The following is a 24814-nucleotide window of genomic DNA, read 5'->3' on the forward strand; positions in this document are numbered from 1 at the left end:
GCTTCAGCTGCATGCTGCTTTTCCTGGCCGGTGCCGACCCGGTTCTGCCCAGGCGGGTCCTGCAGCACAATGTCAACCCGGGCATGGCGCCAGCAGGCCAGGCGGGCCCCAGGTCAACCCCGGCCTGGCCCCGCAGCTTCGGCAGCACCATGTCAACCTGGTTGTAACCAAGCGGCTCCTGCAGCACCATGTCAACCTGGTCATGGCATCAGGCCGGCCGGGCACCAGGTCTGTAAAAATACTGTCCAGTGTTTGGATTGTGTTTGCTTCTGTTTCTCTTTGTGTGGGATTGGGCGTTCAACTTGTTACTGCTTGTTAAAGATGTGTTACTAACAAGTTATTCATTCAATAAAAGTAAATCTTTTTGAAGATTATTCTAAAAAATGCCCATATTTTGTTGCTTTGATTAGTTTCCACTCTGGCTGATATCTTTTCCACATTTGATCTGTCGACTTGCATTATGCTTCTTTCATTCATTGAGAAGTGAGTAGAAGCAAAAGTGTTTATTTTAGTCAAGTGTTTGGTATTATTTCATTCTTGCTTTTATATTGTTTTTATTTTGGATTTTAAACCACATTTCAATACCCATTTCATTGTCACTTCCTGCAACTTTATTGGTGTCAAAGGTCACGTGACATCACTTCCTGATGTGATACCACTTCCTGTGAGGTCTTTGAATATGGCTCCCCAGCCCACTGGGTGATAAAAAGTTTGTGATCCAGCCCCACATTCAAAAAGGTTGGACACCCCTGTTCTAAGAGAATCAAAGCTCTATAGTGGTTAACAGAAACTTTTAAAGATGCATTCAGTGTATCCTAAACTGATACACTGCCAGCCACCTCAGTGGTATCACAATGTAGCACAGAAGAGGAGTTTGACTACACAGTAAGATAAAATGGGAGAAAGTAATTAAAATAATTTTAAAAAGCTATTGGTAGCATGGAAGTTCAGAGGATGAGAGAATGCAAGAAAATATAGGAGAGAAGAACAGAAGGAAAGAGAAAACTAGGAGATAAAATTAAGAGAAGGTTAAAAGATAAAAACAGACTGGATTAAGGAGACAGAAAAAATAAAAAGTAAAATTGCCAGGGAATGGGTAGGTGAAGATCTTTGCACAAAAGCAGAATCTACTTTGGAAAAGGGGATGCGAGAACAATTCTTCATTCTGAAGGCATTCATCCTGGGACCTAACTCCCACTGCTGTTCTCATAGCGATCTATAATTCATACTATTCACAGTAGTATGCCTGTAATAGATCAATCATTTATTAATCCTCCACATGCTATAAATGATCCTTCATAAAAACCAGTGCTAGGATCATTTAAAAAGGTTTTCTTAAAATAAAACTCAGCTAGACAACAACTGATTTTGACAACAAAATCCTTAAATTTGACAGTTTGTTCAGAGCTCTTACACGTTTATGAATTCATATTTTTGGTTGATTTTTTCATGTTCAGCTTATTTTGTTCTTAATTTCTATCCTTTGCTATACAATATATTTTGGGTTGTAGTGCATGTATTACTTACCGAAGATGAACTAATTATTCTTATTTGTTCAAGAGCTTCTGATAGACTTCCTTCTATCTCAGCATCATCCAAGGAAAACAGGTCCCCTGCACGCGAAAGATCCTTTTGTCCCAAAACCAGCCCAAAAAGATGATGCATGGCTGCCAATCAGCCAAAACTCTGACTGTACCATGTGGGCCAGTCAAACAGGCAAGAGAAGCAGCAATCCATAAACTAGTCAGCCATCAGTTTTATAAGTACAGAAAATCCTTTCCATATTTTGAGCCCTCTTCTGCCATGATCTAGAAAGAAATATGCAAATATTAGCAATAACATGCAAGTGTCACCCTGTGATTCAGGAAATATATTTAAATGTGCCTGCAAAAAGTACATAGGTAAAAGCGCTGTGCGAAACAGTAGCGTTCCACTTCAACATTTTGATGGAACAGTGTTTCATTTCGAGTTTTGTTTCATTTCAAAAGCACTGTTCCGTTTCATTCAGTCAAAATGGTTTCACTGTTTCGACACTGTTTCAACGTTTTGTCCATAGACTACTCTGCACCCAGTGCCGTGAAGATTGGTGCTGCCGCTGGCCCCAGCCAGCAGCACCAGCCTATTGTCATCCAGTAGGCAGATCATGGGTTTGTCCAAACCCCTGGGAGGAGTCCAGCACAGCTCCGCAGGCCTCCCGGGGGTGCAGGCAAGCCCCAAATCTGCCTGCCGGATGACAGGAGGCTGGTGCTGCCAGCTGGGGCCAGCAGCGGCACTGATCTTTCCAGCACAGGCTGCACCCAATGCCGGTCCCAGCCAGCAGCACCAGCCTCTTGTGATCTGGCAGGCAGATCAGGGGCCCGCATCCCTGGGAGGAGTCCAGTACAGCCCCACAGCACTCCCGGGGGTGAAAGCCCCCGATCTGCCTGCCAGATGAAAGGAGGCTGGAGCTGCCGGCTGGGACCAGCAGCAGCACCAATCTTCCTGGCATGGGCTGCTCCCAGAACCAGTCCCAGGCGGCAGCACCAGCCTCCTGTGATCTGGCAGGCAGATCAGGGGCCCGCATCCCTGGGAGGAGTCCAGTACAGCCCCACAGCACTCCCGGGGGTGAAAGCCCCCGATCTGCCTGCCAGATGACAGGAGGCTGGTGCTGCTGGCTGGGACCAGTGCTGAAGCCAAGCTTACTTGGCTTCAAAACTCGAAACTTTTTGAAACTTTCAAAATGTTTCGAGTACCCTTGTTTTGTTTCAAAGCTGTTTCGAAGGCTTTTGTTTCATTTTGATTCCACTGTTTCGAGCTTGAAACAGAGCGAAACAGCTTCAAAACGAAACACCGGGCAAAATTTCGCATAGCCTTATAGGTAATATATCCTAATATTAACCAGGTATATAAACAAGAAAATGAAACAGCCACTAAATTATTTTACATTACTGAATTAGAGCCTTCACAGATAATTATAATGATAGAGCATTTTTCCATTCCATAGATTCATAGATGTAGGGTCAGAAGGGACCTTGCAGATCTTCTAGCCTGACCTCCTGCCCTGGGCAGGAGAGAAAATTGAGCTCAAAATGACCCCAGCTAGGTAATCATCAAGCCTCCTCTTAAAGACTCCCAAGGTAGGAGCCAGCACTACTTCCCTTGGAAGTTGGTTCCAGATCCTAACTGCCCTGACCGTGAAGTAGTGCCTTCTAATGTCTAGTCTGAACCTACTCTCTAACAGCTTATGGCCGTTATTCCTTGTGAAGGCTTAACAGGTTAAGGTCTCATAGCCTTTCCTTGTAGGATCTGCCCATGCGGGTGGCCCTCCTTTGGACCCTCTCAATTCTGTCCACATCCCTCCTGAAGTGCGGCACCCAGAACTGGATGCAGTACTCCAACTGCGGCCTGACCAGTGTCGCATAGAGGGGGAGGATCACCTCCTTGGCCCTGCTTGTGATGTATCTGTGGATGCATGACAAGGTGTGGTTAGCCTTACTGACCGTGTCCTCGCATTGGCGGCCCATGTTCATCTTGGAATCCATAATGACTCCAAGATCTTTTTCTGCCACTGTGCTTTTGAGAAGAGAGCTCCCCAGCCTATACGTATGCTGCTGGTTCTTACTGCCCAAGTGCAGCACCCTCCACTTGTCAGTATTGAATCCCATCCTATTCTCATTTGCCCACCCTGTAACCTGTCCAGGTCCAGCTGTATCCTGTCCCTCCCTTCTAGCATTCCCACCTCACTCCAAACCTTGGTGTCATCTGAGAATTTAAACAGGGTGCTTTCCACCCCCTCGTCCAAGTCACTAATAAAGAAATTGAACTGTGCTGGCCCAAGGACTGAGTCCTGGGGGACTCCACTGCTCACATCCCTCCAGGTTGAATATGACCCGTCCACCACCACTCTCTGAGCACGGCCCCTCAGCCAATTTGCTATCCATCTGACTGTGTAGGCGTCAATGCCACAGTCGCCTAGCTTTTTAATGAGAATGGGGTGGGAGACAGTGTCAAAGGCCTTCCTGAAATCCAGAAAGATTACAACCACCGTGACACCTGCATCCAATGATTTTGTGACCTGATCGTAGAAGGCAATTAGGTTGGTCTGACAGGACCTGCCCCTAATGAAATCATGCTGGTTGCCCCTGAGCATCATCCCCACTGCTGGCCCTTCACAGATGTGCTCCTTGATAATCTTCTCAAAGAGCTTCCCCCGGATTGAAGTAAAACTAACAGGCCTATAGTTGCCCAGGTCCTCCCTCCTCCCTTTTTTGATGATGGGGACCACATTGGCCCTCTTCCAGTCGTCTAGCACCTGGCCAGAGCACCACAAATGCTCGTAACCCACCACGAATGCTCATAACCCACCACAAATGCCCCACGATAACCCCTGCCAATTCCCTCAACACCCTGGGGTGGAGAGCATCTGGACCTGCTGATTTGAACATGCCCAGCCCCTCCAGAAGTTCTCTAACTCGGTCCTCCCTGACTCTAGGTCTGGTGGAGTCTCTCCTGGGTCTGTCCCGAATCTCAGTGGGGGAGTCCTGGTCCCTGCACAAAAAAATGGAGGCAAAGAAATTGTTAAAAAGGTCTGCTTTTTCCTCTGGTTCCTTTTTCCTCTCCATCATACTGAGGTTTTCATACCATCCTTAACACCATGGTGTCTGAATGCCCAGTAGCATACGTAGGGGTGGGTAAGAGGGGAAGCCACTCTGGATGCCAAGTTAGGAGAGGTGTCAGAATCACCCCCTGCCTGTGTGGAATCCATAAGCCAGCAACATAGTCATGGTGGGAAATCCCCAACAGCCCCTGTCTGCTGTCTGCTGCTGGTGCTACTTTAAGATGGGGCCTAGTTGGGGACTGTTTAGGAATTCCTGGCATGGGTAAGACTGCTGCCACCCAGCTCTGCTCTTGGAGCTGTTGCCCCCTGGCCCTGCTCTCAGAACCCCCATGCCCTCCACTCCCACTCTCAGAACCCATATTTCCCCAGCCCGATTCTCAGAGCCACACGCCTCCCACCCCACTCTCAGAATTGCACGCACACCCCTAACCCTCTCTCAGAACACACATTTTCTCTGCTTTTGGAGCACTGCGCCTCACTCTCTGTCAGGGTTTGTCCGAGGTGTCAATCTGCATGTTACACTACTGCAAATGCTTTCCAGAAGTGTCTCCTGTAATCTGTTTTATATCTCTCACATCTGGGTCTTTCTTTTTCCCTATCCATAGATGGCAACTGGCTGTAAAGTTTTGGTTTTTTGCATTATGCATGTGTTTTTTTAGACACAGAATGGCATAGCAAGCCAAAATACTGCTCCACATCTGAAATGGAGGAGAGAATGGACTCTGAGAACTGAATTGCACGATTCTGACTCACTGTAAAGTATGACTTACAACATGAATAAAAACTGTGCAGTTGAAGTATACAAAAACAAAACAAAACAAAAAACCACCATGCAACTAGGCATGAGCTAAGAACCTTTTTGCCTCTTACATAAACTAAAAACAAGCCCCTAGCGACACCAATTTTCCAAAACTCCCCAAGAAACACTTTAAATTCTGAGTGGCCTTATTGCATCTCACCAACATTAAAATTATGCTGTATGTACTGTTGATCAAGGGATGTTATTGGCTATCTGAGTCTTGCAGGGCATCACTACCAGTGGGATAAACATATATTTTTGATGCTCAGATACTACGCTGAAAGCCATGGTATCAGAAATTGAATGAAAGATGGCACAGATGCAGCTAGAACTTCTGTATTTGTTCAAGACAGGATGACTTGAGTATTAAGTCACTACTCTACATGAATATAATGCCAGCATGTGATCCATAGAAGTTGGAGTAGACCAAGAAAATACACACACACCACTCAGTTTCAGTTTAAATGTACTGAAGTGTGGATACCAAAAGCAGAGAAAGTTTATTAGCCGTGTGAGTCTGAAGTCAGGCAGGAAGCAATTTTGATTTGCACTTTTACAGATAACTAAATCAGATGTACAGCATAAGCTTTCATAAGCATAAGTTTATGTTGTACATTTCTGATTTAGCCTATAAGGCTAGGTACAGACATTCAAAAAGCCCAAGGTAGAAATGATCTAAGTTATGTGGTTTTCTACATGCGGGTAGTAAACAGAACATACATTTGCCCTTTGTGGGGTGTGGAGGTGTAACAGGGAGCCTGCTCGGGGCCAATCTCCATGGCCCACCCCGCTGTTCTTGGGCCAACCACCCGCCTTCTCCCCCACCACACCTTGATGTTAATTGATTAATTAATAGATGTCAATTAAGCAGGGGGCTGCCCATTTTGCTGTCCCGATGCCAGGGGGCACTCTCTGCGGCTCCTTTCCTCCCCTACACCGCAGCCCAAACCTCGCAGATGGCATCTAGGTGTTCTCGTTATCACCGGCCCCCACACTGGGCCCCAGAATCCTCCTAACAGGACCCCTCCACAATCCCTCCATTCAGGCAGCCTACCTCACCTTCATTCAGGCTACCTAGCTCCCTGAAGCTATTTTCCCCTCTCAGGTGTGGTCCCCCCGGGACCTCTGGCTACCAGCCCTGGCCCACCTCCAGGCCAGTCGGGACCCCCAGGTCCCCAGCTCTTGGGCATCCCTCACGGTGGGCCCCTGGCCCTTTTGACTATCCTGGTCCTGGCCCCAGCATGGGCCATTCAAGGGTACTCTCTCAATCAGGTTGAGTCTCTAGCCCCTTACTCTCTCCAGGGGTCTGCCCTCTGGGCCCTTCACACAAACTGGGTTACCCAACCAGTGGCGGGGGATAGGGGTTAAGGTGCCCCGGCTTGTCACCTGGATGGTAACTGGCCTGGCATTTCCTGGGGGCTCCTGCGCCACTGAGAGCCCCACCAGGCCACCCACTCCTGGCAGGGTGCAGGTTTAGGCCATGCCCAGGACCAGGAGCCTCCTGACCATCCTCTACAGCTCCTCCCTTACCTCCAGTTGAACTCAGCAGCCCTCCGGCCAGGCGATGTTCTTGCCTGGCCTCCAGCAGCTGAACTGCCCTGTTTTTATAGACAGCCCCTGACTCAAAATGGCTGCCCTCATCAGGCACCTTGTGGCTGCCAGTTCCAGGCCCCTAAAGTGGCAGGCACACACAGTGCACTGCCACAGGGGGTCAAATCTTAGACCAGGTTCTGCCATTTTTAAAGTAGCAGGTGAGCACTGAATTTCTGTTCTGTTATGGATATAGAACAGTTTTGTGTGCCAAACTTCTGTTCTGTTATGGGTATAGACTAGTTTCCATCACTAATACCTATAGAAGTGTGTAATGTCTGTACCTAGTCTTTAAGTGCAAATCTACCCTTCTGTCTGATACCAAAAAAACATAGTTTCATAGTAGGTAGGGTCGGAAGGACCTGAGCAGATAATCAAGTCTGACCCCCTCCCCTGGGCAGGAAAGAATGCTGGGGTCAAATAACCCCAGGCAGGTGATTGTCTAGCCTCTTTTTGAAGACCCCCAGGGTAGGAGTGAGCACCACTTCCCTTGGAAGTTGGTTCCAGATCCTAGCCACTCTGACTGTGAAGTAGTGCTTCCTGATATCTAGCCTGAATCTAGTCTCGGTCAACTTATGGCCATTGTTCCTCGTTACTCCCGGTAGCGCTCGGGGGAACAGGGACTCCCCCACAGCCTGCTGGTCCCCCTTGGCCATTTTGTAGACGGCCACCAGATCCTCTCCCAGCCTTCTCTTGTGGAGGCTGAACAGGTTCAGGTCCCGTAGCCTCTGTTTGTAGTGCCTGCCTTGCTACTCCTTGCTGATCATGTGAGTGGCCCTCCTCTGGACCCTCTCGATGCTGTCCACATCCCTCCTGAAGTGCTGCGCCCAGAACTCAATGCAGTACTCCAACTGCAACCTGACTAGTGTCACATAGCGGGGGAGGATCTGACACTATAAAATCCCATTTGGGAGTTCATAACAAAGTGCTCTGTTTTAAGAATAGCATAATTCCCAGCCCTGTCACCCCTGTTTCAAGACACAGAACCTTTACAAAAGGGTAGCTCTAGGAGAGATTACCTTGTACCTGCCTGTGAAGATTTTAAGTGCCAAAACTAAAAACAAATAAACAAAATAATTCAGTTGAGTCAAACAATTGCTTTTCCATGTTGGGCATTCTAAAAGAAAAAAAATTCCCCCAAACAATGGAAATGCAGAGTTAGGCTTTGATAGTATTCACAAGATAAGTACCCTATGCCTGGCCTGAAGTTCTAAAGGCTCTAGAGCAAGTGGAGCCAATAGAGGTGATGACAGCGTAGTGAGTAGAAATAAGCAAAAGGCCCTATGCTCAGTGTCAGCTGGAGAGAGAAACTTTGCAATGCTACAAATATTTTGGCTGACAGCGACTGTAGAAAGAAAGGAATAAACCACATGGGGAATAAAGTACATTCCCAAACACTCATAACAAATATGCAGAACAGCAGCCTATTCTCAGTTTCCATTAGAATCACAAGAGGAAACTAAAATACACATCTCATGGATCCAGACCAAATCAAACACATTCATTAGAAAGAAAGGTTATAAATTTGTACAGTCTTTTCTCATAAAGCAAAGCAGAAGGTGCCAGTTTCTATTTTGTAATAAGTCCTTTCGTGTGAAAAAGTGGCAACATTGTCCCCATTTCTATTTTCTGTCCAGTCCTATTTTAAATGTCAAAAATTATGCAGCATCTAGCTCTTCCCTTAAGTGTTATTTTCAGTTTATAGATCACACTATAAACAAGTTTTGCTTGATATTCAGCCATTTTTCCCTTGCTTTCATAGTATCAGTCCTTGTTATTCCTCATAAATCATGGTTCTGTCTGTCTCTTTCAAATATTTTAGACTTAGGATATTCCATACCAACAGCCATTGCATACTTAAGGTATACTGACTTTGCTCTTTTAAGCTTTATCCACTAGAAAAGTACTTCAGACTCTTCATCAGTTTTGCTGTTCTTCTCCAAACTCATTCCAGTTTGTCAATATTTTCTCAACAATGCAGTGTTTAGAAATGAACACAATATTCCAAGTCAGAGCAAAGAACTGAGACCTGGACTATTACCTCTTACTCCATAAAGTAAAGCCTTTTTCTGAATCACAATACCATAAGTAAGCCTGGCCACAATACCATAAGTAAGCCTGGCTAGATGTTGATACACAAATGGAATTACCATATTTACTTGAATCTAAGATGAGGTTTTTTCCCACCTCAAACAACTTAGGGAAAATAAAAGGCTTGTCTTAGATTCAACTGCTGGCCTGGGACAGGCAGCAGCTCAACTCCAGCTTTGGCCCTAGAGTAGGAGCCCAAGGCATAGTGGAGCCACTGCCTGCTCCAGGCTGAGGTAGTTTGAGCAGCATGGGGCAAGGCTTGCTGGTAAGGAAACATGAGGGAAATCATGTGGTGCAGAAGGAAAAGGAGGGGAGAGGAGACCCACCTGTGCAGTTCAGGGAGCGATCGCACAGCCTGCCTCAGCCCTGTACCTGCGGCCCACTCCCAGCCTTCCTCCACTCCCAGACTGCCCCCTGCCCCCAACCTTACCTTCTGCTCCAGCTCCAACCCTGATCCAGCAGGTTCCTAATTATGGTTACTGCTTCATTCCAGTCACTAATAACTACCAGATTCTATAAAGTTATCATTACTGTTATATACTAAAAATGGCTTTGCGAACTCATGTTAGCCCTTACTAACTGCTCAGTCTGCTCTCATTTGCATTTTATGATGGGGGCAAAAGCCCTGAGCCGTGGGGCTCTGGCGGCAGCGGCAAAAGCCCTGAGCTGCAAGCAGCATCCCTGCATGCTGAGCTGGGGAAGCATGGTGGTGGCGGCAGGATCACCGCACCACGAGCAATGCCAGCAACCCCACCAGCAGCAGCCCAGCTCCCCAAGACCCGGGAATGGGACAGCGGCCTGCAAGACATACCAACAATGCTGCGGCATCCCTCACCACAGCCAGCGGGGGCCCAGAGATGGGCTGAATTAAAAAAGCCGGCATGAACGTGCTTTGTAAGTGCATACCAGCACTGATTTGCCAGCTGGGGCAGTGAGGCAGCGATAAAAGCCCCATGCTCCAATCCTACAGGGGGACCAGAAGGAAGTCCCTGGAGGGCCTAGGGCAGGCCAAAACTAGAGTGGAGAGCTGGAGAGCAACAGTTGGTGGCAGCCTCCATGTGTGAAGCTGCCCCCATGCACTGACTCGGCGGAGTCAGTGCACTTACCTGAAGAGGATACCTGGAAGCCCAGCTGTGGCAAGGGCTGAAAGAACAACAACAGACCTATAGGACAGGATGAGAGCAATGACTGGGAATGATACTGCATCTGTGCAGACATCGAAGTAATAACAGGTTGGTGCTAAGTAGGGTGTAGGGGAGATGAAGCTCCCAAATCCTCTCACTGACAAGTGACCTTAGCAAGATACCACTGAGCTGGGAGTAACACCAATCCCAAGATTAAAAGTTCCAACAAAGACATGGCAGATGAGAAGCTTTGGTGGTCTGGCTAATTGGTGCTGGGGGCAAACTGTCGGCCCGCAGGACCACGGTTGGCTCTGGGCAGTTGGAAAAGGCTAAGCAAGGAGCTCTGGACAGGCATGGCAAGTTACAAATTGGTGCATTGCCCGGGAACAAGCGGGATAAAGGAACCCTGGAGGCCGACACCAAAATAGAGGTTAATATGATATCACAAGTACAGCTGTTAGGACAAACACTACAAGCGGTGACTAAAGTACTTGAAGTCCAACAGCAACAGGCCCTACAACAAAGTGAATGGCTTAGGTGTAACTGGTCTGCCTTTAAAATGCATAAGATTTTGAAAGAAGATGATGCTGAAGCGTTCATAGAGGCCTTTGAAAGGAATGCCATACAAACTGGATTGGATAGGTCCCTGTGGGCCGGGCAGTTAGGGCCACTACAGATTGGAAAGGCCCAAGCAGTATGTCACAGGGAGAAACAGAATGGGGGACCGCAAAATACCAGGGGGGAACCTTCAGAGGGAATGGAAAGAGAAAAAAAGATGAAAGGAGATACTTACTTGCAGTGGAACCAACAGTGAAGCCAGAACCGAGGAAGGAACCTGCGCGGCTCATCAGCCGCGCCTTTAAACAGTTGTGGCCAGCCGGTGACATAGATTCATAGATGTTAGGGCCGGAAGGGACCTCAATAGATCATCAAGTCCAACCCCCTGCATAGGCAGGAAAGACTGCTGGGTCTAGATGACCCCAGCTAGATGCTTATCTAACCTCCTCTTGAAGACCCCCAGGGTAGGGGAGAGAACCACCTCCCTTGGGAGTCAGTTCCTAACCCTGGCCACTCTAACTGTGAAGAAGTTCTTCCTAATGTCCAATCTAAATCTGCTGTCTGCTAGCTTGTGGCCATTATTTCTTGTAACCCCCGGGGGCGCCTTGGTGAATAAATCCTCCCCAATTCCCTTCTGTGCCCCCATGATGAACTTATAGGCAGCCACAAGGTCGCCTCTCAACCTTCTCTTGCGGAGGCTGAATAGATCCAGTTTCTCTAGTCTCTCCTCGTAGGGCTTGGTCTGTAGGCCCTTAACCATACGAGTGGCCCTTCTCTGGACCCTCTCCAGGTTATCCGCATCCCTCTTGAACTGCGGCGCCCAGAATTGCATGCAGTACTCCAACTGCGGTCTGACCAGCGCCCGATAGAGGGGAAGTATCACCTCCTTGGACCTATTCGTCATGCATCTGCTGATGCACGATAAAGTGCCATTGGCTTTTCTGATGGCTTCGTCACACTGCCGACTCATGTTCATCTTGGAGTCCACTAGGACATCAGCCGCAATTGCCAGCTGGAGGAAATAAAATGGGCCACTGGCAGGAAGGAAGGGGGCAGCAGATCGATGCTGGCAGGAACACCGGCAGGAGGTGCCTTCCCAAAGCTCCTGTGGGAGCAAAATGAGCCAGGAGCTACGTTCCCCAGCTGGGAAGAGTGCACTGCCAACCCGAGGCTGCCAGCAGTGGCGAAAGGAGCCGGTACCCAAAGGCGGCACCTCAACACTGGGAACCCAGACAAAATGGCAGAGGGACACAGGAAGACCCTGACGCCAGAAGCCTCAGCGGAGGAGCTGAAGAGGCCAGTGCAGGCCCCGGCACCAGACCAGGTGGGACCGTTGAGGGCACTGGGGGAGCTGAAGAGGCGTACTAGGTGGGGGACGAGGGGACAGGCGTCCGTCGGAGGACCACAACAGGGCCAACGAAACAGAAGGATGGACAACGAGAGCTAAGGGTCGGGGTGGAATCCGCAGGATTCCACGTATAGGGCCAAACACAGACCCTTAAGGTCGAGAGGAACTTGTTAGCAACTCGGCCAAGGGGGCTGATGAAGAGGACAGCTGGGTTCCACAAAGGATATCAGTAGTTTTTTTGTGTTGTATTTTGTGTTTTCCACTTTCAGAGGGGTTGAGGGTTAGAGCTTGGGGAACCTGTTTGGTACATAGGCCACAGGGTGGTTGTTACCCTTTTGGAAAAGGCAGCAGCCTCGTGGCCCACCCTTCCCATGAAAGTAAGTTGGGAGCAGCGGTCAAGAGGCTGGCCAAGAGGACAACAGTGACCCACCAAAGCTGGGTGTAAGGGTGAGGTAGAGAGGAAGTGGAGCCTTGCAGAAGACCACCAGACAGATGTCCCACCATCAAGAGACCCTGAGTGGTTCGACCCTCCACTGAAGTAAGATTCAATGTCGTGGCAGGCGGGACTGGGGAAGACCACACCGGAGGTGAACACCTACTCGGTGGACCACCAGGGACAGTAAGACGAACGTCATCGAACATCCAGAATAGAGCCTCACATGACCGGATTTTCGAGGCCAGGCAGGCACACAGTATACAGGACCCTTCCCAGGGAAGAAGCATATGCCTATGACAAAGTCAAGCGGGCAATTCTCCGCTGGCTTGAATTAATCCGAGAGCACTAAAGGAGACTCTTTAGGGCTAAACATGGGAAGATGAGAAGAAACCCCAGATCCTGACGCAGCTGTTAAAAGATCTGCTGGACAAATGGGTCCCCCCAGGCACAGTAGGCACGGAGGTGCTCACAGGCCAAGTGTTAGAACAGTTTATCCAAGAACTAGAGAAGGGGACACAATTATGGGTAAGGCGACACCTACCTAAGTCAGCTGAAGAGGCCCAGAGAATCACCGAAGCCTTTGCAGCATCAGAAGTGGAGATGGGGAAGGAAAGGCCTTATAAAAGTGAGAGGAGCCAGTACCATAGGGAGGAGGAACATTATCGAGGACCTTCAACACAGGCAGGCAAGGGAGTCCTATGCTATTGCTGTTGCCACACAGGACAAGTGGCCAGAGAGTGTCCTCAAAGACTGCATGACCAGTGGAGACCGGCAGGTGGCACCACAGGCCCCCAGGAAAGATGGGATAATAGCAAACCCATGGAAGAGATGGACTGTAGCTTTGGCGGGGGGAGTGAGGTTACAGTGTGGGACCACCCCAAAGTTACAGCATGGATAGCAGACGAGCTTTACGTGCCACACTCGACCCTTATAAGATCCAACCTGATACTGGAAAGTGCCATAACGTGGTGCAAGCCCATTAGGATGAGGTGCATCCATGGTGAGGCTGAATAGTATTAGAGGGGATATGCAAATCGCCAATAGAGCAGGCCAGATGAAGGTGAGGTTCACCCCAGAGCTCGATGGGGAAATGATCATGGGGAGAGATTGGCTCCCACTATATGATGTCCTAAATGAAGTAAAGCAAGCCAAATTGGAAAGGAAAGGATGGCCCCAAGTGGAAGCCTGGATAGCAGAGGAGGAAGAATATAGCTCCTCTGAGGAAGAACTGTTTATTAGCTTGGGAGGGGGCCCAACAAGCTCACACTTTTAGATCGCATAAGATAAAAAAGCAGAGTTCACAAAGCTCAGATAAGATGAAGTCGCCAGCATCGGAGGATAAGTTGTGAGACCAGAGCTGCAAGTAAGTGACCCACATTTTGAGATTTGGGATGGGTTATTGTACCAGGTAAAGCAATCGGATAGGGGTGAGTGCATCCAACAGCTATTGGTGCCCTGGGCGTTCAGAAGGAAGGTGTGTGATATGGCCCAAGCAACACACATAGGCGGACACTTTGGGAGAGAGAGAACTCTAGGCAAAATCGAGCGATGGTTCTTTTGGCCAGGCATGCAAGAAGTAGCATACCGGTGCGGGTCCTGCGTGGAGTGTCAGTTGGAGGAGGAAAGACAGCCACAGAGGGCGCCCTTGCAGGTGATGCCTATCATTAACACCCCTTTTGACCAAGTCGCCCTCTATATTGTGGGTCCACTCACCAGAAGTAGTGCAGGGCACCAGTACATACTCGCCTTAATTGATTATGCCACCCAATACCCAGAGGCAATACCATTTAGAACAGCCACCACGTGCCAGATCGCAGAAGAATTGTTAAAGTGGATCTCCTGTTTTGGCATACCCAGGGAAATCATTACCAACCAGGTTACGAATTTTATGTCAGAGGTGTTAAAGGCTGTATGCCATGTGCTGGGCATTAAGTACTTGTGAACATCAGTTTACCATCACCAGACAAATGGCTTGGTGGAGTGACTAACTGGCATGATTAAATGAGTATTGCGACGAAGCATGCAGAAAGAGCCTAGGAAATGAGGCCTGCTTCTTGTGCCACTAACATTCGCTCTCAGGAACATACCACAGGTGTCAACCCAGTTCACGCCTTTCAAATTGATATTTGGTCACAAGCCCAAAGCCTATTGCAAGTAGCCAGGGAAGAGTGGGAAAAGCCGGAGCACAAGCATGTTGGGACCCAACAATATAGGCAGGACATGATGGAATACCTCAAGCAAACACAGCAGTTAGCGCAGGTGAATATGGAGAGGGCACAACGACAGAAAGCCAGTTATGACCAGAAGGCACGAGAGAGAGAGTTTCAGACCGGAGTTAAGGTGTTGGTTCTTCTTCCCTCCTCCGCAAATAAATTATTAACCAAATGGCAAGGGCCATTTGAGATAAAAAGGAGGGCTGGAACTGTAGATTATGAAGTACACCACCCAGGGCACGTAAGGGAACACCAGATCTACCGTGTAAACCTATTGAAGGCCTGGAGGGAGCCTGAGGGATGGCTGTTAAGTTCCGAAGAGATATGTGAAGATCTAGGCCCCAAGGTAGGAGAAAGCACCCAGAGGGGCAGGACAGAGATAGGAGACAGCCTCACCAATCAACAGCAAAAGGAGGTGGGGTGGATCATTGACAGATTTGGGGATGTATTCATTGAGGTATCCAGAAAGGCTAGGGGTGTGGTGCACAAAATAAATACGCCAAAAGGGGTAGTCATGAGAGAAAAGTGGAGGCCAATTCCCCACCACCTGTAAATATGGGTATATGAGGAAATACAGAAAATGCTTAGACAAGGGGTGATAGTAGCCCAAAGCCCCTGGAGAAGTCCCATGGTGGTCATCCTGAAATCCGATGTGTCACTAAGGATCTGCATGGATTTCAGAGGGCTCAACGCGGTAGCGTGTTTTGACACATTCCCCATGCCACACATAGAAGAACTACTGGAATGGATAGGTCAGGCAAAATATATCTCTACCCTAGATCTTTCCAAGGGCTACTGGCAGATCCCCATGGCTCATAAACAAGAGGAAGATATTCAGTAAAGTATCTCTCCCAGACTGTTCATGCAGACTGAAGGCCCAGAAACTCATGTCACCTGGGATCTGCGTAAGAGTGCAAGCTGCTATATAATACATAATAAAGGAAAATTCCACAAATTAGCCACCCGCTGCTTATTAAGTTCACTTACACATGTAATTCATGGTAAAGGGTTGAATTATTGTCATTTACACTGATTTTATGCCATTTTTCAGAAACAAATTCTAAAATGTAAAAGACAGGTCAAAACTGATGCAGAACATGGAGGGCTTTCTAGGAAAAAAAATCAGTTAAACATCTCTATTTATACAGCATTAATCCTACTTTAAGCCTACTTGCAATTTTCTTTTATTTTGCTCAAAACTATTAGTATCAATACAGAGAATTTCACACTCTTCATTATTTACCACAAGACATTAATAGTTAACTTCTAGTAAAGCATGTCCAATTACATAATTCCAAATGAAAGTACAAAAGACTAGAGTCTCCTGTCAGTTAAAATGATATAGAACATGAGTAACTGTATTGAAAGCAATGGAATTACTCTGGTAAAAGTCAGAGGAGAATCTGGCCCATCATATTCCTAGCCCGTATTTCTCATGTTTAAAGATGAAAATCCACAAAACCAGAAACACAAACTGATTGTTATTACCTGTGCGTGACTCCACAGCAACATTCTCAGTGAGGTTTACAGTTGCCGAGTTGTGTTTTTTGAAACTCAGAACTGATATGCTGTTTTGCTTTTTTTGCTACAACAGGCAACATCCAAGGGCATAACAAGTGGAAAGTTATGGAATCCACTGTTAAGCAGTGAACCTGAAACTACTAATTACAGTGCCAGGAGTAAGGAATTCAAGGAATGCAGACTAAAGCAGCCTAAAAAGTTACCAATGGCTTAATCAGGTGACTAGAATGAACCGAAATGCAGAGTGGCCTTATCTTTGAATGAAACACACTGTTTCTAGGACAAAATACAAAGCCTACTCAAGTTGAGTGCGGTTGTTTTTAATCGAGAAAACAGAACTCTCTGTGTTAGTGGAAAGTTATCCTTCCCTGGGAAAAATGTAAAAAGACCCAGCAAGCTCAAGCTTTTTGAAAGAGAGAGAGCCAAGTGAATGAAACTACTATAGAGAAGCTATTCTATCCCAGAGAATAAACATAGCCATTTTGTTATACTGCTCATGAATACAAAGCAGGGTCTGATGTCTGTTTGAGCTTTTATCACGAGTTTCATAAATGTTATCACAAAAATCTCTGCACACATGATGTATAGAAATACTTGCATAATACAAGGCTCCTATACACGTGCAGGGAGCCTGCTCCGACACACTGTAATTCCATGGAAGTTACCATGCTCTAGCAACCTCGTGTCACGTGTATCAGCATCCCCATGCTGAAAAATGGCAGCGGGATGCTTTAAACAAAAGCTTGTTTGTAGTTCAAAGGGCCCCACCACCATTTTTCAGCACGGGGACGCTGATACACATGATGCTCCAGGCAATTTTAATTAGCGCAGCTCTCGAAGCTGCACTAATTAAAGCCCCCCCCATTCCCTCATGCCTCCTGGAGAACATGTATAAACACCCACAGTGTTCATTTTCAGCATTTTCGCTTTTATCTGCCAAACAGAAATAGAAGTATATTGTATCCAATATGCACCTGGATTTTAACTTCTCAGGCCTGTATTTTGTAGGTAGAAGCATAAGTATGTCTGAGCCAGCAATAAGGTGATCTGCTTTTCAAAAGATAAAATAAATGGGGTTGTGAGTATCTTTATAGAGTTAAGATGGGCTCTTTAATTTATGGGAGGAAAAGCCTAACTAGAACTAGTGACTGGAAGCTGAAGTCAGATAAAGTCAGAATACAAATTAGGCAGAAAATTTTTGGAATGATTTACCAAAGGCAAACAGTGGATTCTGCATCTCTAAAGTCTTCAGGCCAAGAAGGGCTGCCTTTCAGAAGACATGCTTTAGCCAAACACAAGTTATTTAGGTCAACACAGGGGGAACTTGGTGAAATTGAATGGCCTATGCTATGTAGGAGGTCAGACTAGGGTGCAGCCGGAAGTGACCATTTTTGTGCAATCTGGCCACAGAAAGCAGTTTATAGCTGTGACCGAACACAAGTGCATGGCTGTTGACAGCTTAAAAATGGCAGATCAGGTGAGAAAGTCTGACCCCTCATTGCAAGAGGTATCAGATAAAGACATTTCAAAACATAGTGTCTTTTGTAACTTGTGTCTGCAGAGCTCCCAGCCTGGCACTGTCTTCAGAATGGGACGGGGGAAAGGGAGTGGAGGAAGTTCAGTCTGGGGTTTGATCAGCACCCCCACCCCAAAGGGAGGGGTGGGTGAATTGGAGCCCCCCCCTCCAAGTGGGGGAAGGCTCCAGTTCACCCACTCCACCCTTCAGCACTGGCTGGGGAGCCCCAAAAACAAGCTCCCTCTGCTGCCTTTCTCCCCTCCCATTCTGAAAACAGCAAGCACGGGCAGAGAGCCCTGGCTGTTGCTATAAGAACCTGGCTGCAGGCTCCCAGCCCCTAGTTAGATTCCCCTCCCCCTGGAACCAACAGTGAACTTCTGTTTGGTCTGGAGTAATGCTAACTCAGAGCGCTTTGCAAAAATCATTCTGAGTTACAGCTGGGAGCTGCACTTCTGTCTACACAATGTTCTCTTCTTGCCTTCAACCCTGAATCCATGAAATCCTGGTACCATTGAAATCAACAGCAAACTTCCATGGACTTCAACAGGACCCTAAGTACCTTCAGAAGTACTTTAATTTTCAGTAAAGTATGAAGTATTGTCTGTTTTAATTTAATAAAACAACTTTGCAGTTGTCTGTGGAAGATAAATATCAAAGTAAGCCAAACTCATTCAAAGTTCTGCTCCTAATTTTACTATTAATTTTTATGTATTTTAGGACCTGTATTTTGTGTATTTTTAGGACCCTTTTTATAACAAATGCACTTAAAGGATGAGTTTCTTGCTAGATGAAGGCCAACATTCTTAGCAGTACACCTTATCAGAGGCAATCAGCGTAAAACCTAGCCTGACAGGTTTCAGGACTCAATGCAAAACTTACCTGTTTGCAAAAGAATTCCTCCAATAATAGAAGGGAAACAATAAAAATTCCAAAGATAAAGGTGACTGGCTAAAGTGTGTCAAAAAGCTGGCAGAACACTGGAACAGCAATACACGGTTGGTCCTAATATTTGATTGGGTGCTTAGATTCTACAGAGATAAATAAATTAGAAATACCTGAAAGGAAAAGGTTTGAGACAACATAGCAGATGTTGCTAGTATTACAGCCACATCCTTTAATTTTAAAGGATTTATAATGCAATTATTCCTGTAGGGCTTTTGCCACCAAAAATAAACAGAAAAGGGAAATCTTGGGAAAGCAATGCAATGAAATTGTTCTGTAAGTTGTACTCTGAGCAACCACAAGGCTTTAAAAATTAATTTAAACATGGTTTCTCAGTTTGACTGGCCAGCTTGAGACTTTTTAGGCCAGAATTTTAAAGGTGCAAATCATCTATTAGTTGTCATTAACTACAGTTGTGAAAATCAGATCTAAGGGATTTGAAAACTGAAAAATGGGCCCAAGCAGCAAGACTACACTACTACAGAACTGTGGGGTGAAACACACCTGTTCTATGCTCTAGCCTCTGGAACAGATGCAATGTAGTTTTTGTTGTAAAGCTAATTGGCACATACCCAACACCACCCTCAGGCAGATATATTATATCCCTATTGAGAGATAACACATACTGAGAGAGTTTGGAGTGTTTAACTGTAGCACTCCTTAGTACAGTCCTCGATGCCCATAGTGTCTTCCAGTCTGGACATCCAAAAATTGAGTCATCCAAAATCTTTTGAAGATGCTGGTTTAAGTCTACAGCTAGCATACAGAATAATTGTGCAGCACTAGGCACCAACATCTGGTGTTCCTTCAAAATGGTTGGAGCACACAGTACAAAATCCTAAGCTGTTTCATACCCATCTGATATCTACAATCAATATGAACAGCCTCCATGCATTCTCAAAGCCATAGACAAAGTTGTAAATCAAGGTAAACAAGCTGTTGAATGTAAACTGCTAGGGCTCAGGCTGCCTTAATATATTGTTTTTTCTTGTATGGATTATAATACATTACAACAGTTTAAAAGTATACCAAACAGAGAACTCACTGAGTTCCTTGAATCAGCCCATCTTACTATAAACTCCACTGTCAGTTCAGATCTGAGTTTGTTGAGGACATTGTGCCTGATTTTTTTTAGGCTGCAGTATAGCACAGTGGTAATATTTGGGTCATCAATTTGATTTTGCTCTCTATAAAATCATGTGGCTTACCTCATGTGCGTTAGCAGATGCAGTCCATTACGTTCTATGAAGCGCTTTGGAATCCTTGAATTGAAACTACCGAAATGCAAAATAATATGTCAGGGGTATCAGACATGGTCACCCGCAGGCTGAATCTGGCTCCCAGACTTTTGCCCCAACTCGGCTGCGGTGCCAGACCTTCCCGCAGCAACAGCCAAGGGCCTGAGCATGACCTAGTGTTGGAGCCTGAGAAGCAGCACAACTTGTTCCCAGTGCAGCATTCAAGTGCCCAGTCAAGACCTGTGGAGTTGGAGCCCAAGCAGCACCATGTATTTTCCTGGGCTGATAGCCTGCAACATTGGGCTTCATCCCGTGGTGCTTCTGAGACTCCTGTGCTCCAGTTCTCCCCATGGTGCTTTATTGCCACTGCAGGAAGCAGCCATGGTGCTGCTTGGACTCCAGCACCACAGCTCTCACCAGCCTGGCTGCCAACCATCTGAGCAAGTGAAATAGTGCTACGACCCTAACAGCACCACAGAAAGAAGCCTGGCACTGCAGCTTGTTCCTGCAGAGGCAACCAAGCACCCAGGATGCTGGGCCTCTCCGATGGGGTCCAGACCAGGCAGAAAAGCATGAAGCATATGGAGCACTGGGAGCATAGAGAAGGGAGTCTGTGGGTCCAACCTGGGCTGCATAGGCAGTCCCGCACTATTCATCTGGCCCATGGAACCTGCTGCACCACTTATCCAGCCTAGAGGGCCAGACATGTTTGACACCCCTGATATAAGGCAGCATTTGCCTCTTCTGTATATGCACGCTATAAAATATATTGCAGGTACAACCAGGGTGAGAGGATGTAATTTACCAAATGAAGGAGCCATTCCAGAAGTTTAAAGACCGAGGATATACTATTTATAATTATCATTACAAGACTAATAATGAGAATTATAATAACAACAACTACCACCACCACCATGACCCACCCTATCCAGAAAGGCTCTTCACAGAGCAGCCTTCACAGTAAACGACAAAGAACCTACGGATAAGAAGCAATAAGAATCCGCAAAAATCAACTTCAAAACTTCACCTAACCCCCCAGTCCCTGCCTGTCATTCTTCAGTCCATTAAATATGTGGGGTTATCCATGATGGTAAAGTTATGCACAGGTGCAATATTTTGCACAATTAGCATCACAGAACAGAGCTCAACTTTTTGCAGATTTCCACTGTGACCTCTCAGCTGCTGTACATTCAATTTTATTTTACCTCTGTGCTAAAAATAAGAGAACTAAGATTATTTACAAACAAGAATGTTATTCTGTGCATAGCACAGGATTTCTATTTACTGGGAATGTTTTTTCTTAACTATCACTGGCAAGGAGGAGCTAGAAAAAAATGTTTCAGAGACAGGTATGAAGGTTTTGTAACATCAACATCACTGGACACTTTCTGCTCTAAATACAGACACCTTGAGTAAAAGCAGGCCTGATTAAGTTTCCTGGCAAAGATTCTACAGATATCTACAGACGAATTGCAGGGGCAGACAAATATTTTAACCGTATAATTGAGACAAATTCTCCAGATATGATACTAATAATTCAGTTTTTTAAATGCATTTTTAAAGTGTTTGCTGATTAAAGTAAAGTACTTGTTCTTTCAACTTTTCAGTAAAGTTCTCAGATTCTGCAGTGAAAGAAAAGGATTAAAGATTATTTTGAAAGAGCATCTTTTTCACAGTGTGAATGGACTATAGCTGTTCCCATGGGATCAGCCGCATACATTTAAACTCTTCCCACAAGACAGCCATTGTTGCCTATATTCCCCTCAGTTTTTTTCTGTCATGACAGGTTTCCACACTTCAACAAAAAAGGCAATGGATGCTAGGGCAGCTGATGAAGCAATGATTTAAAAGTCTCTTATTAAAAGTATATATTTAACATATAATATTTTATAGAAAATATTTTAGTAACTGGTAACTAATTCTCAAATATTAGGCAGTTTCATTTTTATTGGAGGCATCTGTCAGAATATTGTAAAGTGTTATACATTTTATTTCTTAATATGCATCTCTCTACATCTTAAGATCAAAAGGAAAGAAGTTCTACCAAAACCACAGGGGTATACATTTTTCCTTATCTATAGAGATAAAAGTCAGGAACAAAATTAGCATGCACGTATTTTTCGTGTGTAATTTGAATATCATAAATTGGTATACGTGTATTTTTTACTTCTTACTTTAGAAGTCTGATTCTGCATCATCCAACCCAATTACTCACTGACCTCTGAGGCACTTTTGGCCTACAACAGATACAGGATATACCTGCTATGCTAAATACCCCATATATATTCCTAAGTGCTGATTTTACCACCCATTTCTATATTGAGAGGAAAAATATAATATATGACTCTTGAGTCTTGATTATAAGTTTATACTATGCATTTAATATACCACAAAGGCAGAGTGTTTCTGCAAACTGACTTAGATTAAAAAAAATTACAGGGGCATAAAATGAGCTATTCTTTCCGATTTATATGGCAATTTAAAAACCTATTATTATTATTTGTTATTTCTTAAATGCCAACAAACTATATCTTTCAGGCTGCTATTTCTGCATATCTCTAATGCATGAAATATACTAAGTATAAACCTATTTATACTTATGAACAGAAATATACATTGTCTCCTCTTAAAAACAAATTAAAAAGCACACCATAGAACAATACTCTCATTGTCATTGTGGTGCTGTATAATGTTTTTTCAATATTTTTCTTTCTTGAATGGGCCTCATCACTCATTCAACTGATTTTTCTATAATATAGAGATAATATGTGGAAGGAACTCAAGATGAAGCATTACAAAAGTTAAACAAATTCATTCCAACATTTATGAGACAGAGAGAAACTTACATAATGAGACATCCAGATAGAGACTACAAGAATAGGTTTGTAAGAAATCCACTGTCAAAGCAGAGGTTGAACCATAAACAAATTCAGAGAGACTGTCTCAGTACCCCCTACAAGAGTGATTTCTGAACTCTCGTTACATTTCCTAGTTTCTTCCATGTATCTTAAAATCCGTTCAGTAAGTTTTCTAATAGGGCCAAAACCTTTTCTAGTATGAATTTTAAAGCTTCTCTGAAGCTAAGGCAATAACCGCACATCATTAGGTATGAAGTGTCCTTTGCGGATGGTACAAGGGAGAACAACATGCAGTGGAGCTCAGAAAAGAAGTTTCAAACATTTTAGGATTAATACATTTGCTGTTTCATATCATGCTGTAGAAGCATTGCTTCACTTTTCTATGCATTTGAAACAAGTTTATAACATATCTTTCACACATATCATTGCAACAAATTTAAATACCATAAGTGCAATACCTATATTAACATAAACAAACCATAAGAGCTATGCAATAAAGTTAACTGTTCTGTTCTTGCAAAAACACAGTTAATAATTTAATATTTGGATGTACTAGTATACTTTTTCTATTATTTATTCATTGTTGAAAAATCTTATATGAATGCATATTCAAGTTAGCTAGTTATTCATACCTCTCAGAAGGGAAACCTCTGAAAACATTAATAATTGAAGACAGAATAGTCAGCTTTCAGAATTCTGATAAAATCCATTACAATTGTCAGACTCCCCCTTTCAGCCCCCTGCGTGGTATGTGAGGCTGCTGGCTCAGTGCATAGCCTTGTCAAACCAACCGTACAGTCTATTCAGTTACCCTGGAGTTGTCATGTGGAATTAAGCAAACAAATATCTTCTCTCCATTTTCCTAACTCTAGTGCTCAAAAACAGATCAGAACTAATTTTTTGCAAAGCTTAACTTCAGCAGCAAACCAAGTGAAAATGTTTTCAGCTTGATATGGAATTTGAATTAGTTAAAAGGATTTATCAACAGCCAGTGGTTACATTCAGTTAATGAATAACCTGCTTAGAGTAACAAGGAAGTTTTAGAAGTTAATGTAAGTCATGGTGCCTCCTGTCAGAAATCAGTGAAAATACTGAACCTGTTTATTATCATGAGAGAAAAAAAGGCAAAAAGAAGAAAAACAAAAGTTGACAAAAGAGACTGCTATTTGCAAATCACCAACCTTAGACTGGCTTTGGAAATAGCAGGAGCCTAAATCAGACCAAGAAAAGCTGAAGTGATGCAACCAGTCACATACACCCCAAATTTGGCAGTTGTACTGGATAAATCTTTGCTATAACATGGCCCCTTCACCAGTGTTGCCTTGCATATTTTCCACACGGTCCTTGAGCACTTTCTTCAGGTTTCTTTGGATAAATACACTACAGGCATGAACGCCGTGTGCCCCCAGAAGCTGGGGGGGCACAGCAACCACTTGCAGGCGGCGGCAGCGGGGGCATGTCGGTGGTGAGCAGGGAGTTCCTGCAGGTGTCCACGGCAGTGTCTGTGGCAAGGATGAGGGGGACGAGCACCGCCCAGTGGTCGGCAACCACCCACAGATGCAGCTGGCAGCATCAGCGGTGGCCAGCAGCAATCGAGGACTGCCCACAGATACCACCAGCAATGTAGGTGGCAAGGGAGGGGGTGGCGAGTGGCGACTGCCTGCAGGCAGCGCCGGCAGCATTGGCAGCACTTTTGGCAGGGAGTGCACCACCAATCTCAGGGGGTGCATGTGCACCCACATGCACCCCCTACACATCACCAATGATTACAGGCAACCCCTGCTTAACGCTCTTAATTGGTTCCGAATAAAATCAAAGTTAAGTGGAACCGCACTAAGCGAAACCCATTTTCCTATAGAAATGAATGTAAATAAATAAAATTGGTTCTGCCCCTTCCTGCCCACCCACTGGCCGCTCTGGCACCACTGTTGGCCTGGGCCCCATGTTCCTGCCGCCCCACCAGCCAGGGCCCTGCACTCCCGC

At 45.5% G+C, this 24814-nt stretch overlaps 1 protein-coding gene across 14 annotated transcripts in view; it reads right to left on the reverse strand.

Annotated features, from left to right (window-relative positions):
• Nucleotides 1–24814, reverse strand: part of VEPH1 (ventricular zone expressed PH domain containing 1) — a 216077-nt gene that overhangs the window by 164292 nt on the left and 26971 nt on the right. For 8 of the 14 annotated variants that reach the window (XR_003096134.1, XM_025214970.1, XM_006016467.3 and 5 more), the window contains exons 1-2: nt 23464–23775; nt 1528–1808 (exon numbers count right to left, since the gene is read on the reverse strand). Coding sequence is in view for 13 of the 14 variants with exons in the window: in XM_025214970.1 (XP_025070755.1) it covers nt 1528–1665 (138 nt within the window). In the remaining variant the exon portion in view is untranslated. Of the gene's footprint in view, nt 1–1527; nt 1809–4408; nt 4910–16244; nt 16363–23463; nt 23776–24814 lie in introns of those variants that run through there. The other 6 variants (XM_025214947.1, XM_025214958.1, XM_025214965.1 and 3 more) reach the window with 4 other exon arrangements.

The sequence above is a fragment of the Alligator sinensis genome, unplaced genomic scaffold, assembly GCF_000455745.1.
Source record: "Alligator sinensis unplaced genomic scaffold, ASM45574v1 scaffold60_1, whole genome shotgun sequence".
Lineage (NCBI taxonomy): Eukaryota > Metazoa > Chordata > Crocodylia > Alligatoridae > Alligator > Alligator sinensis.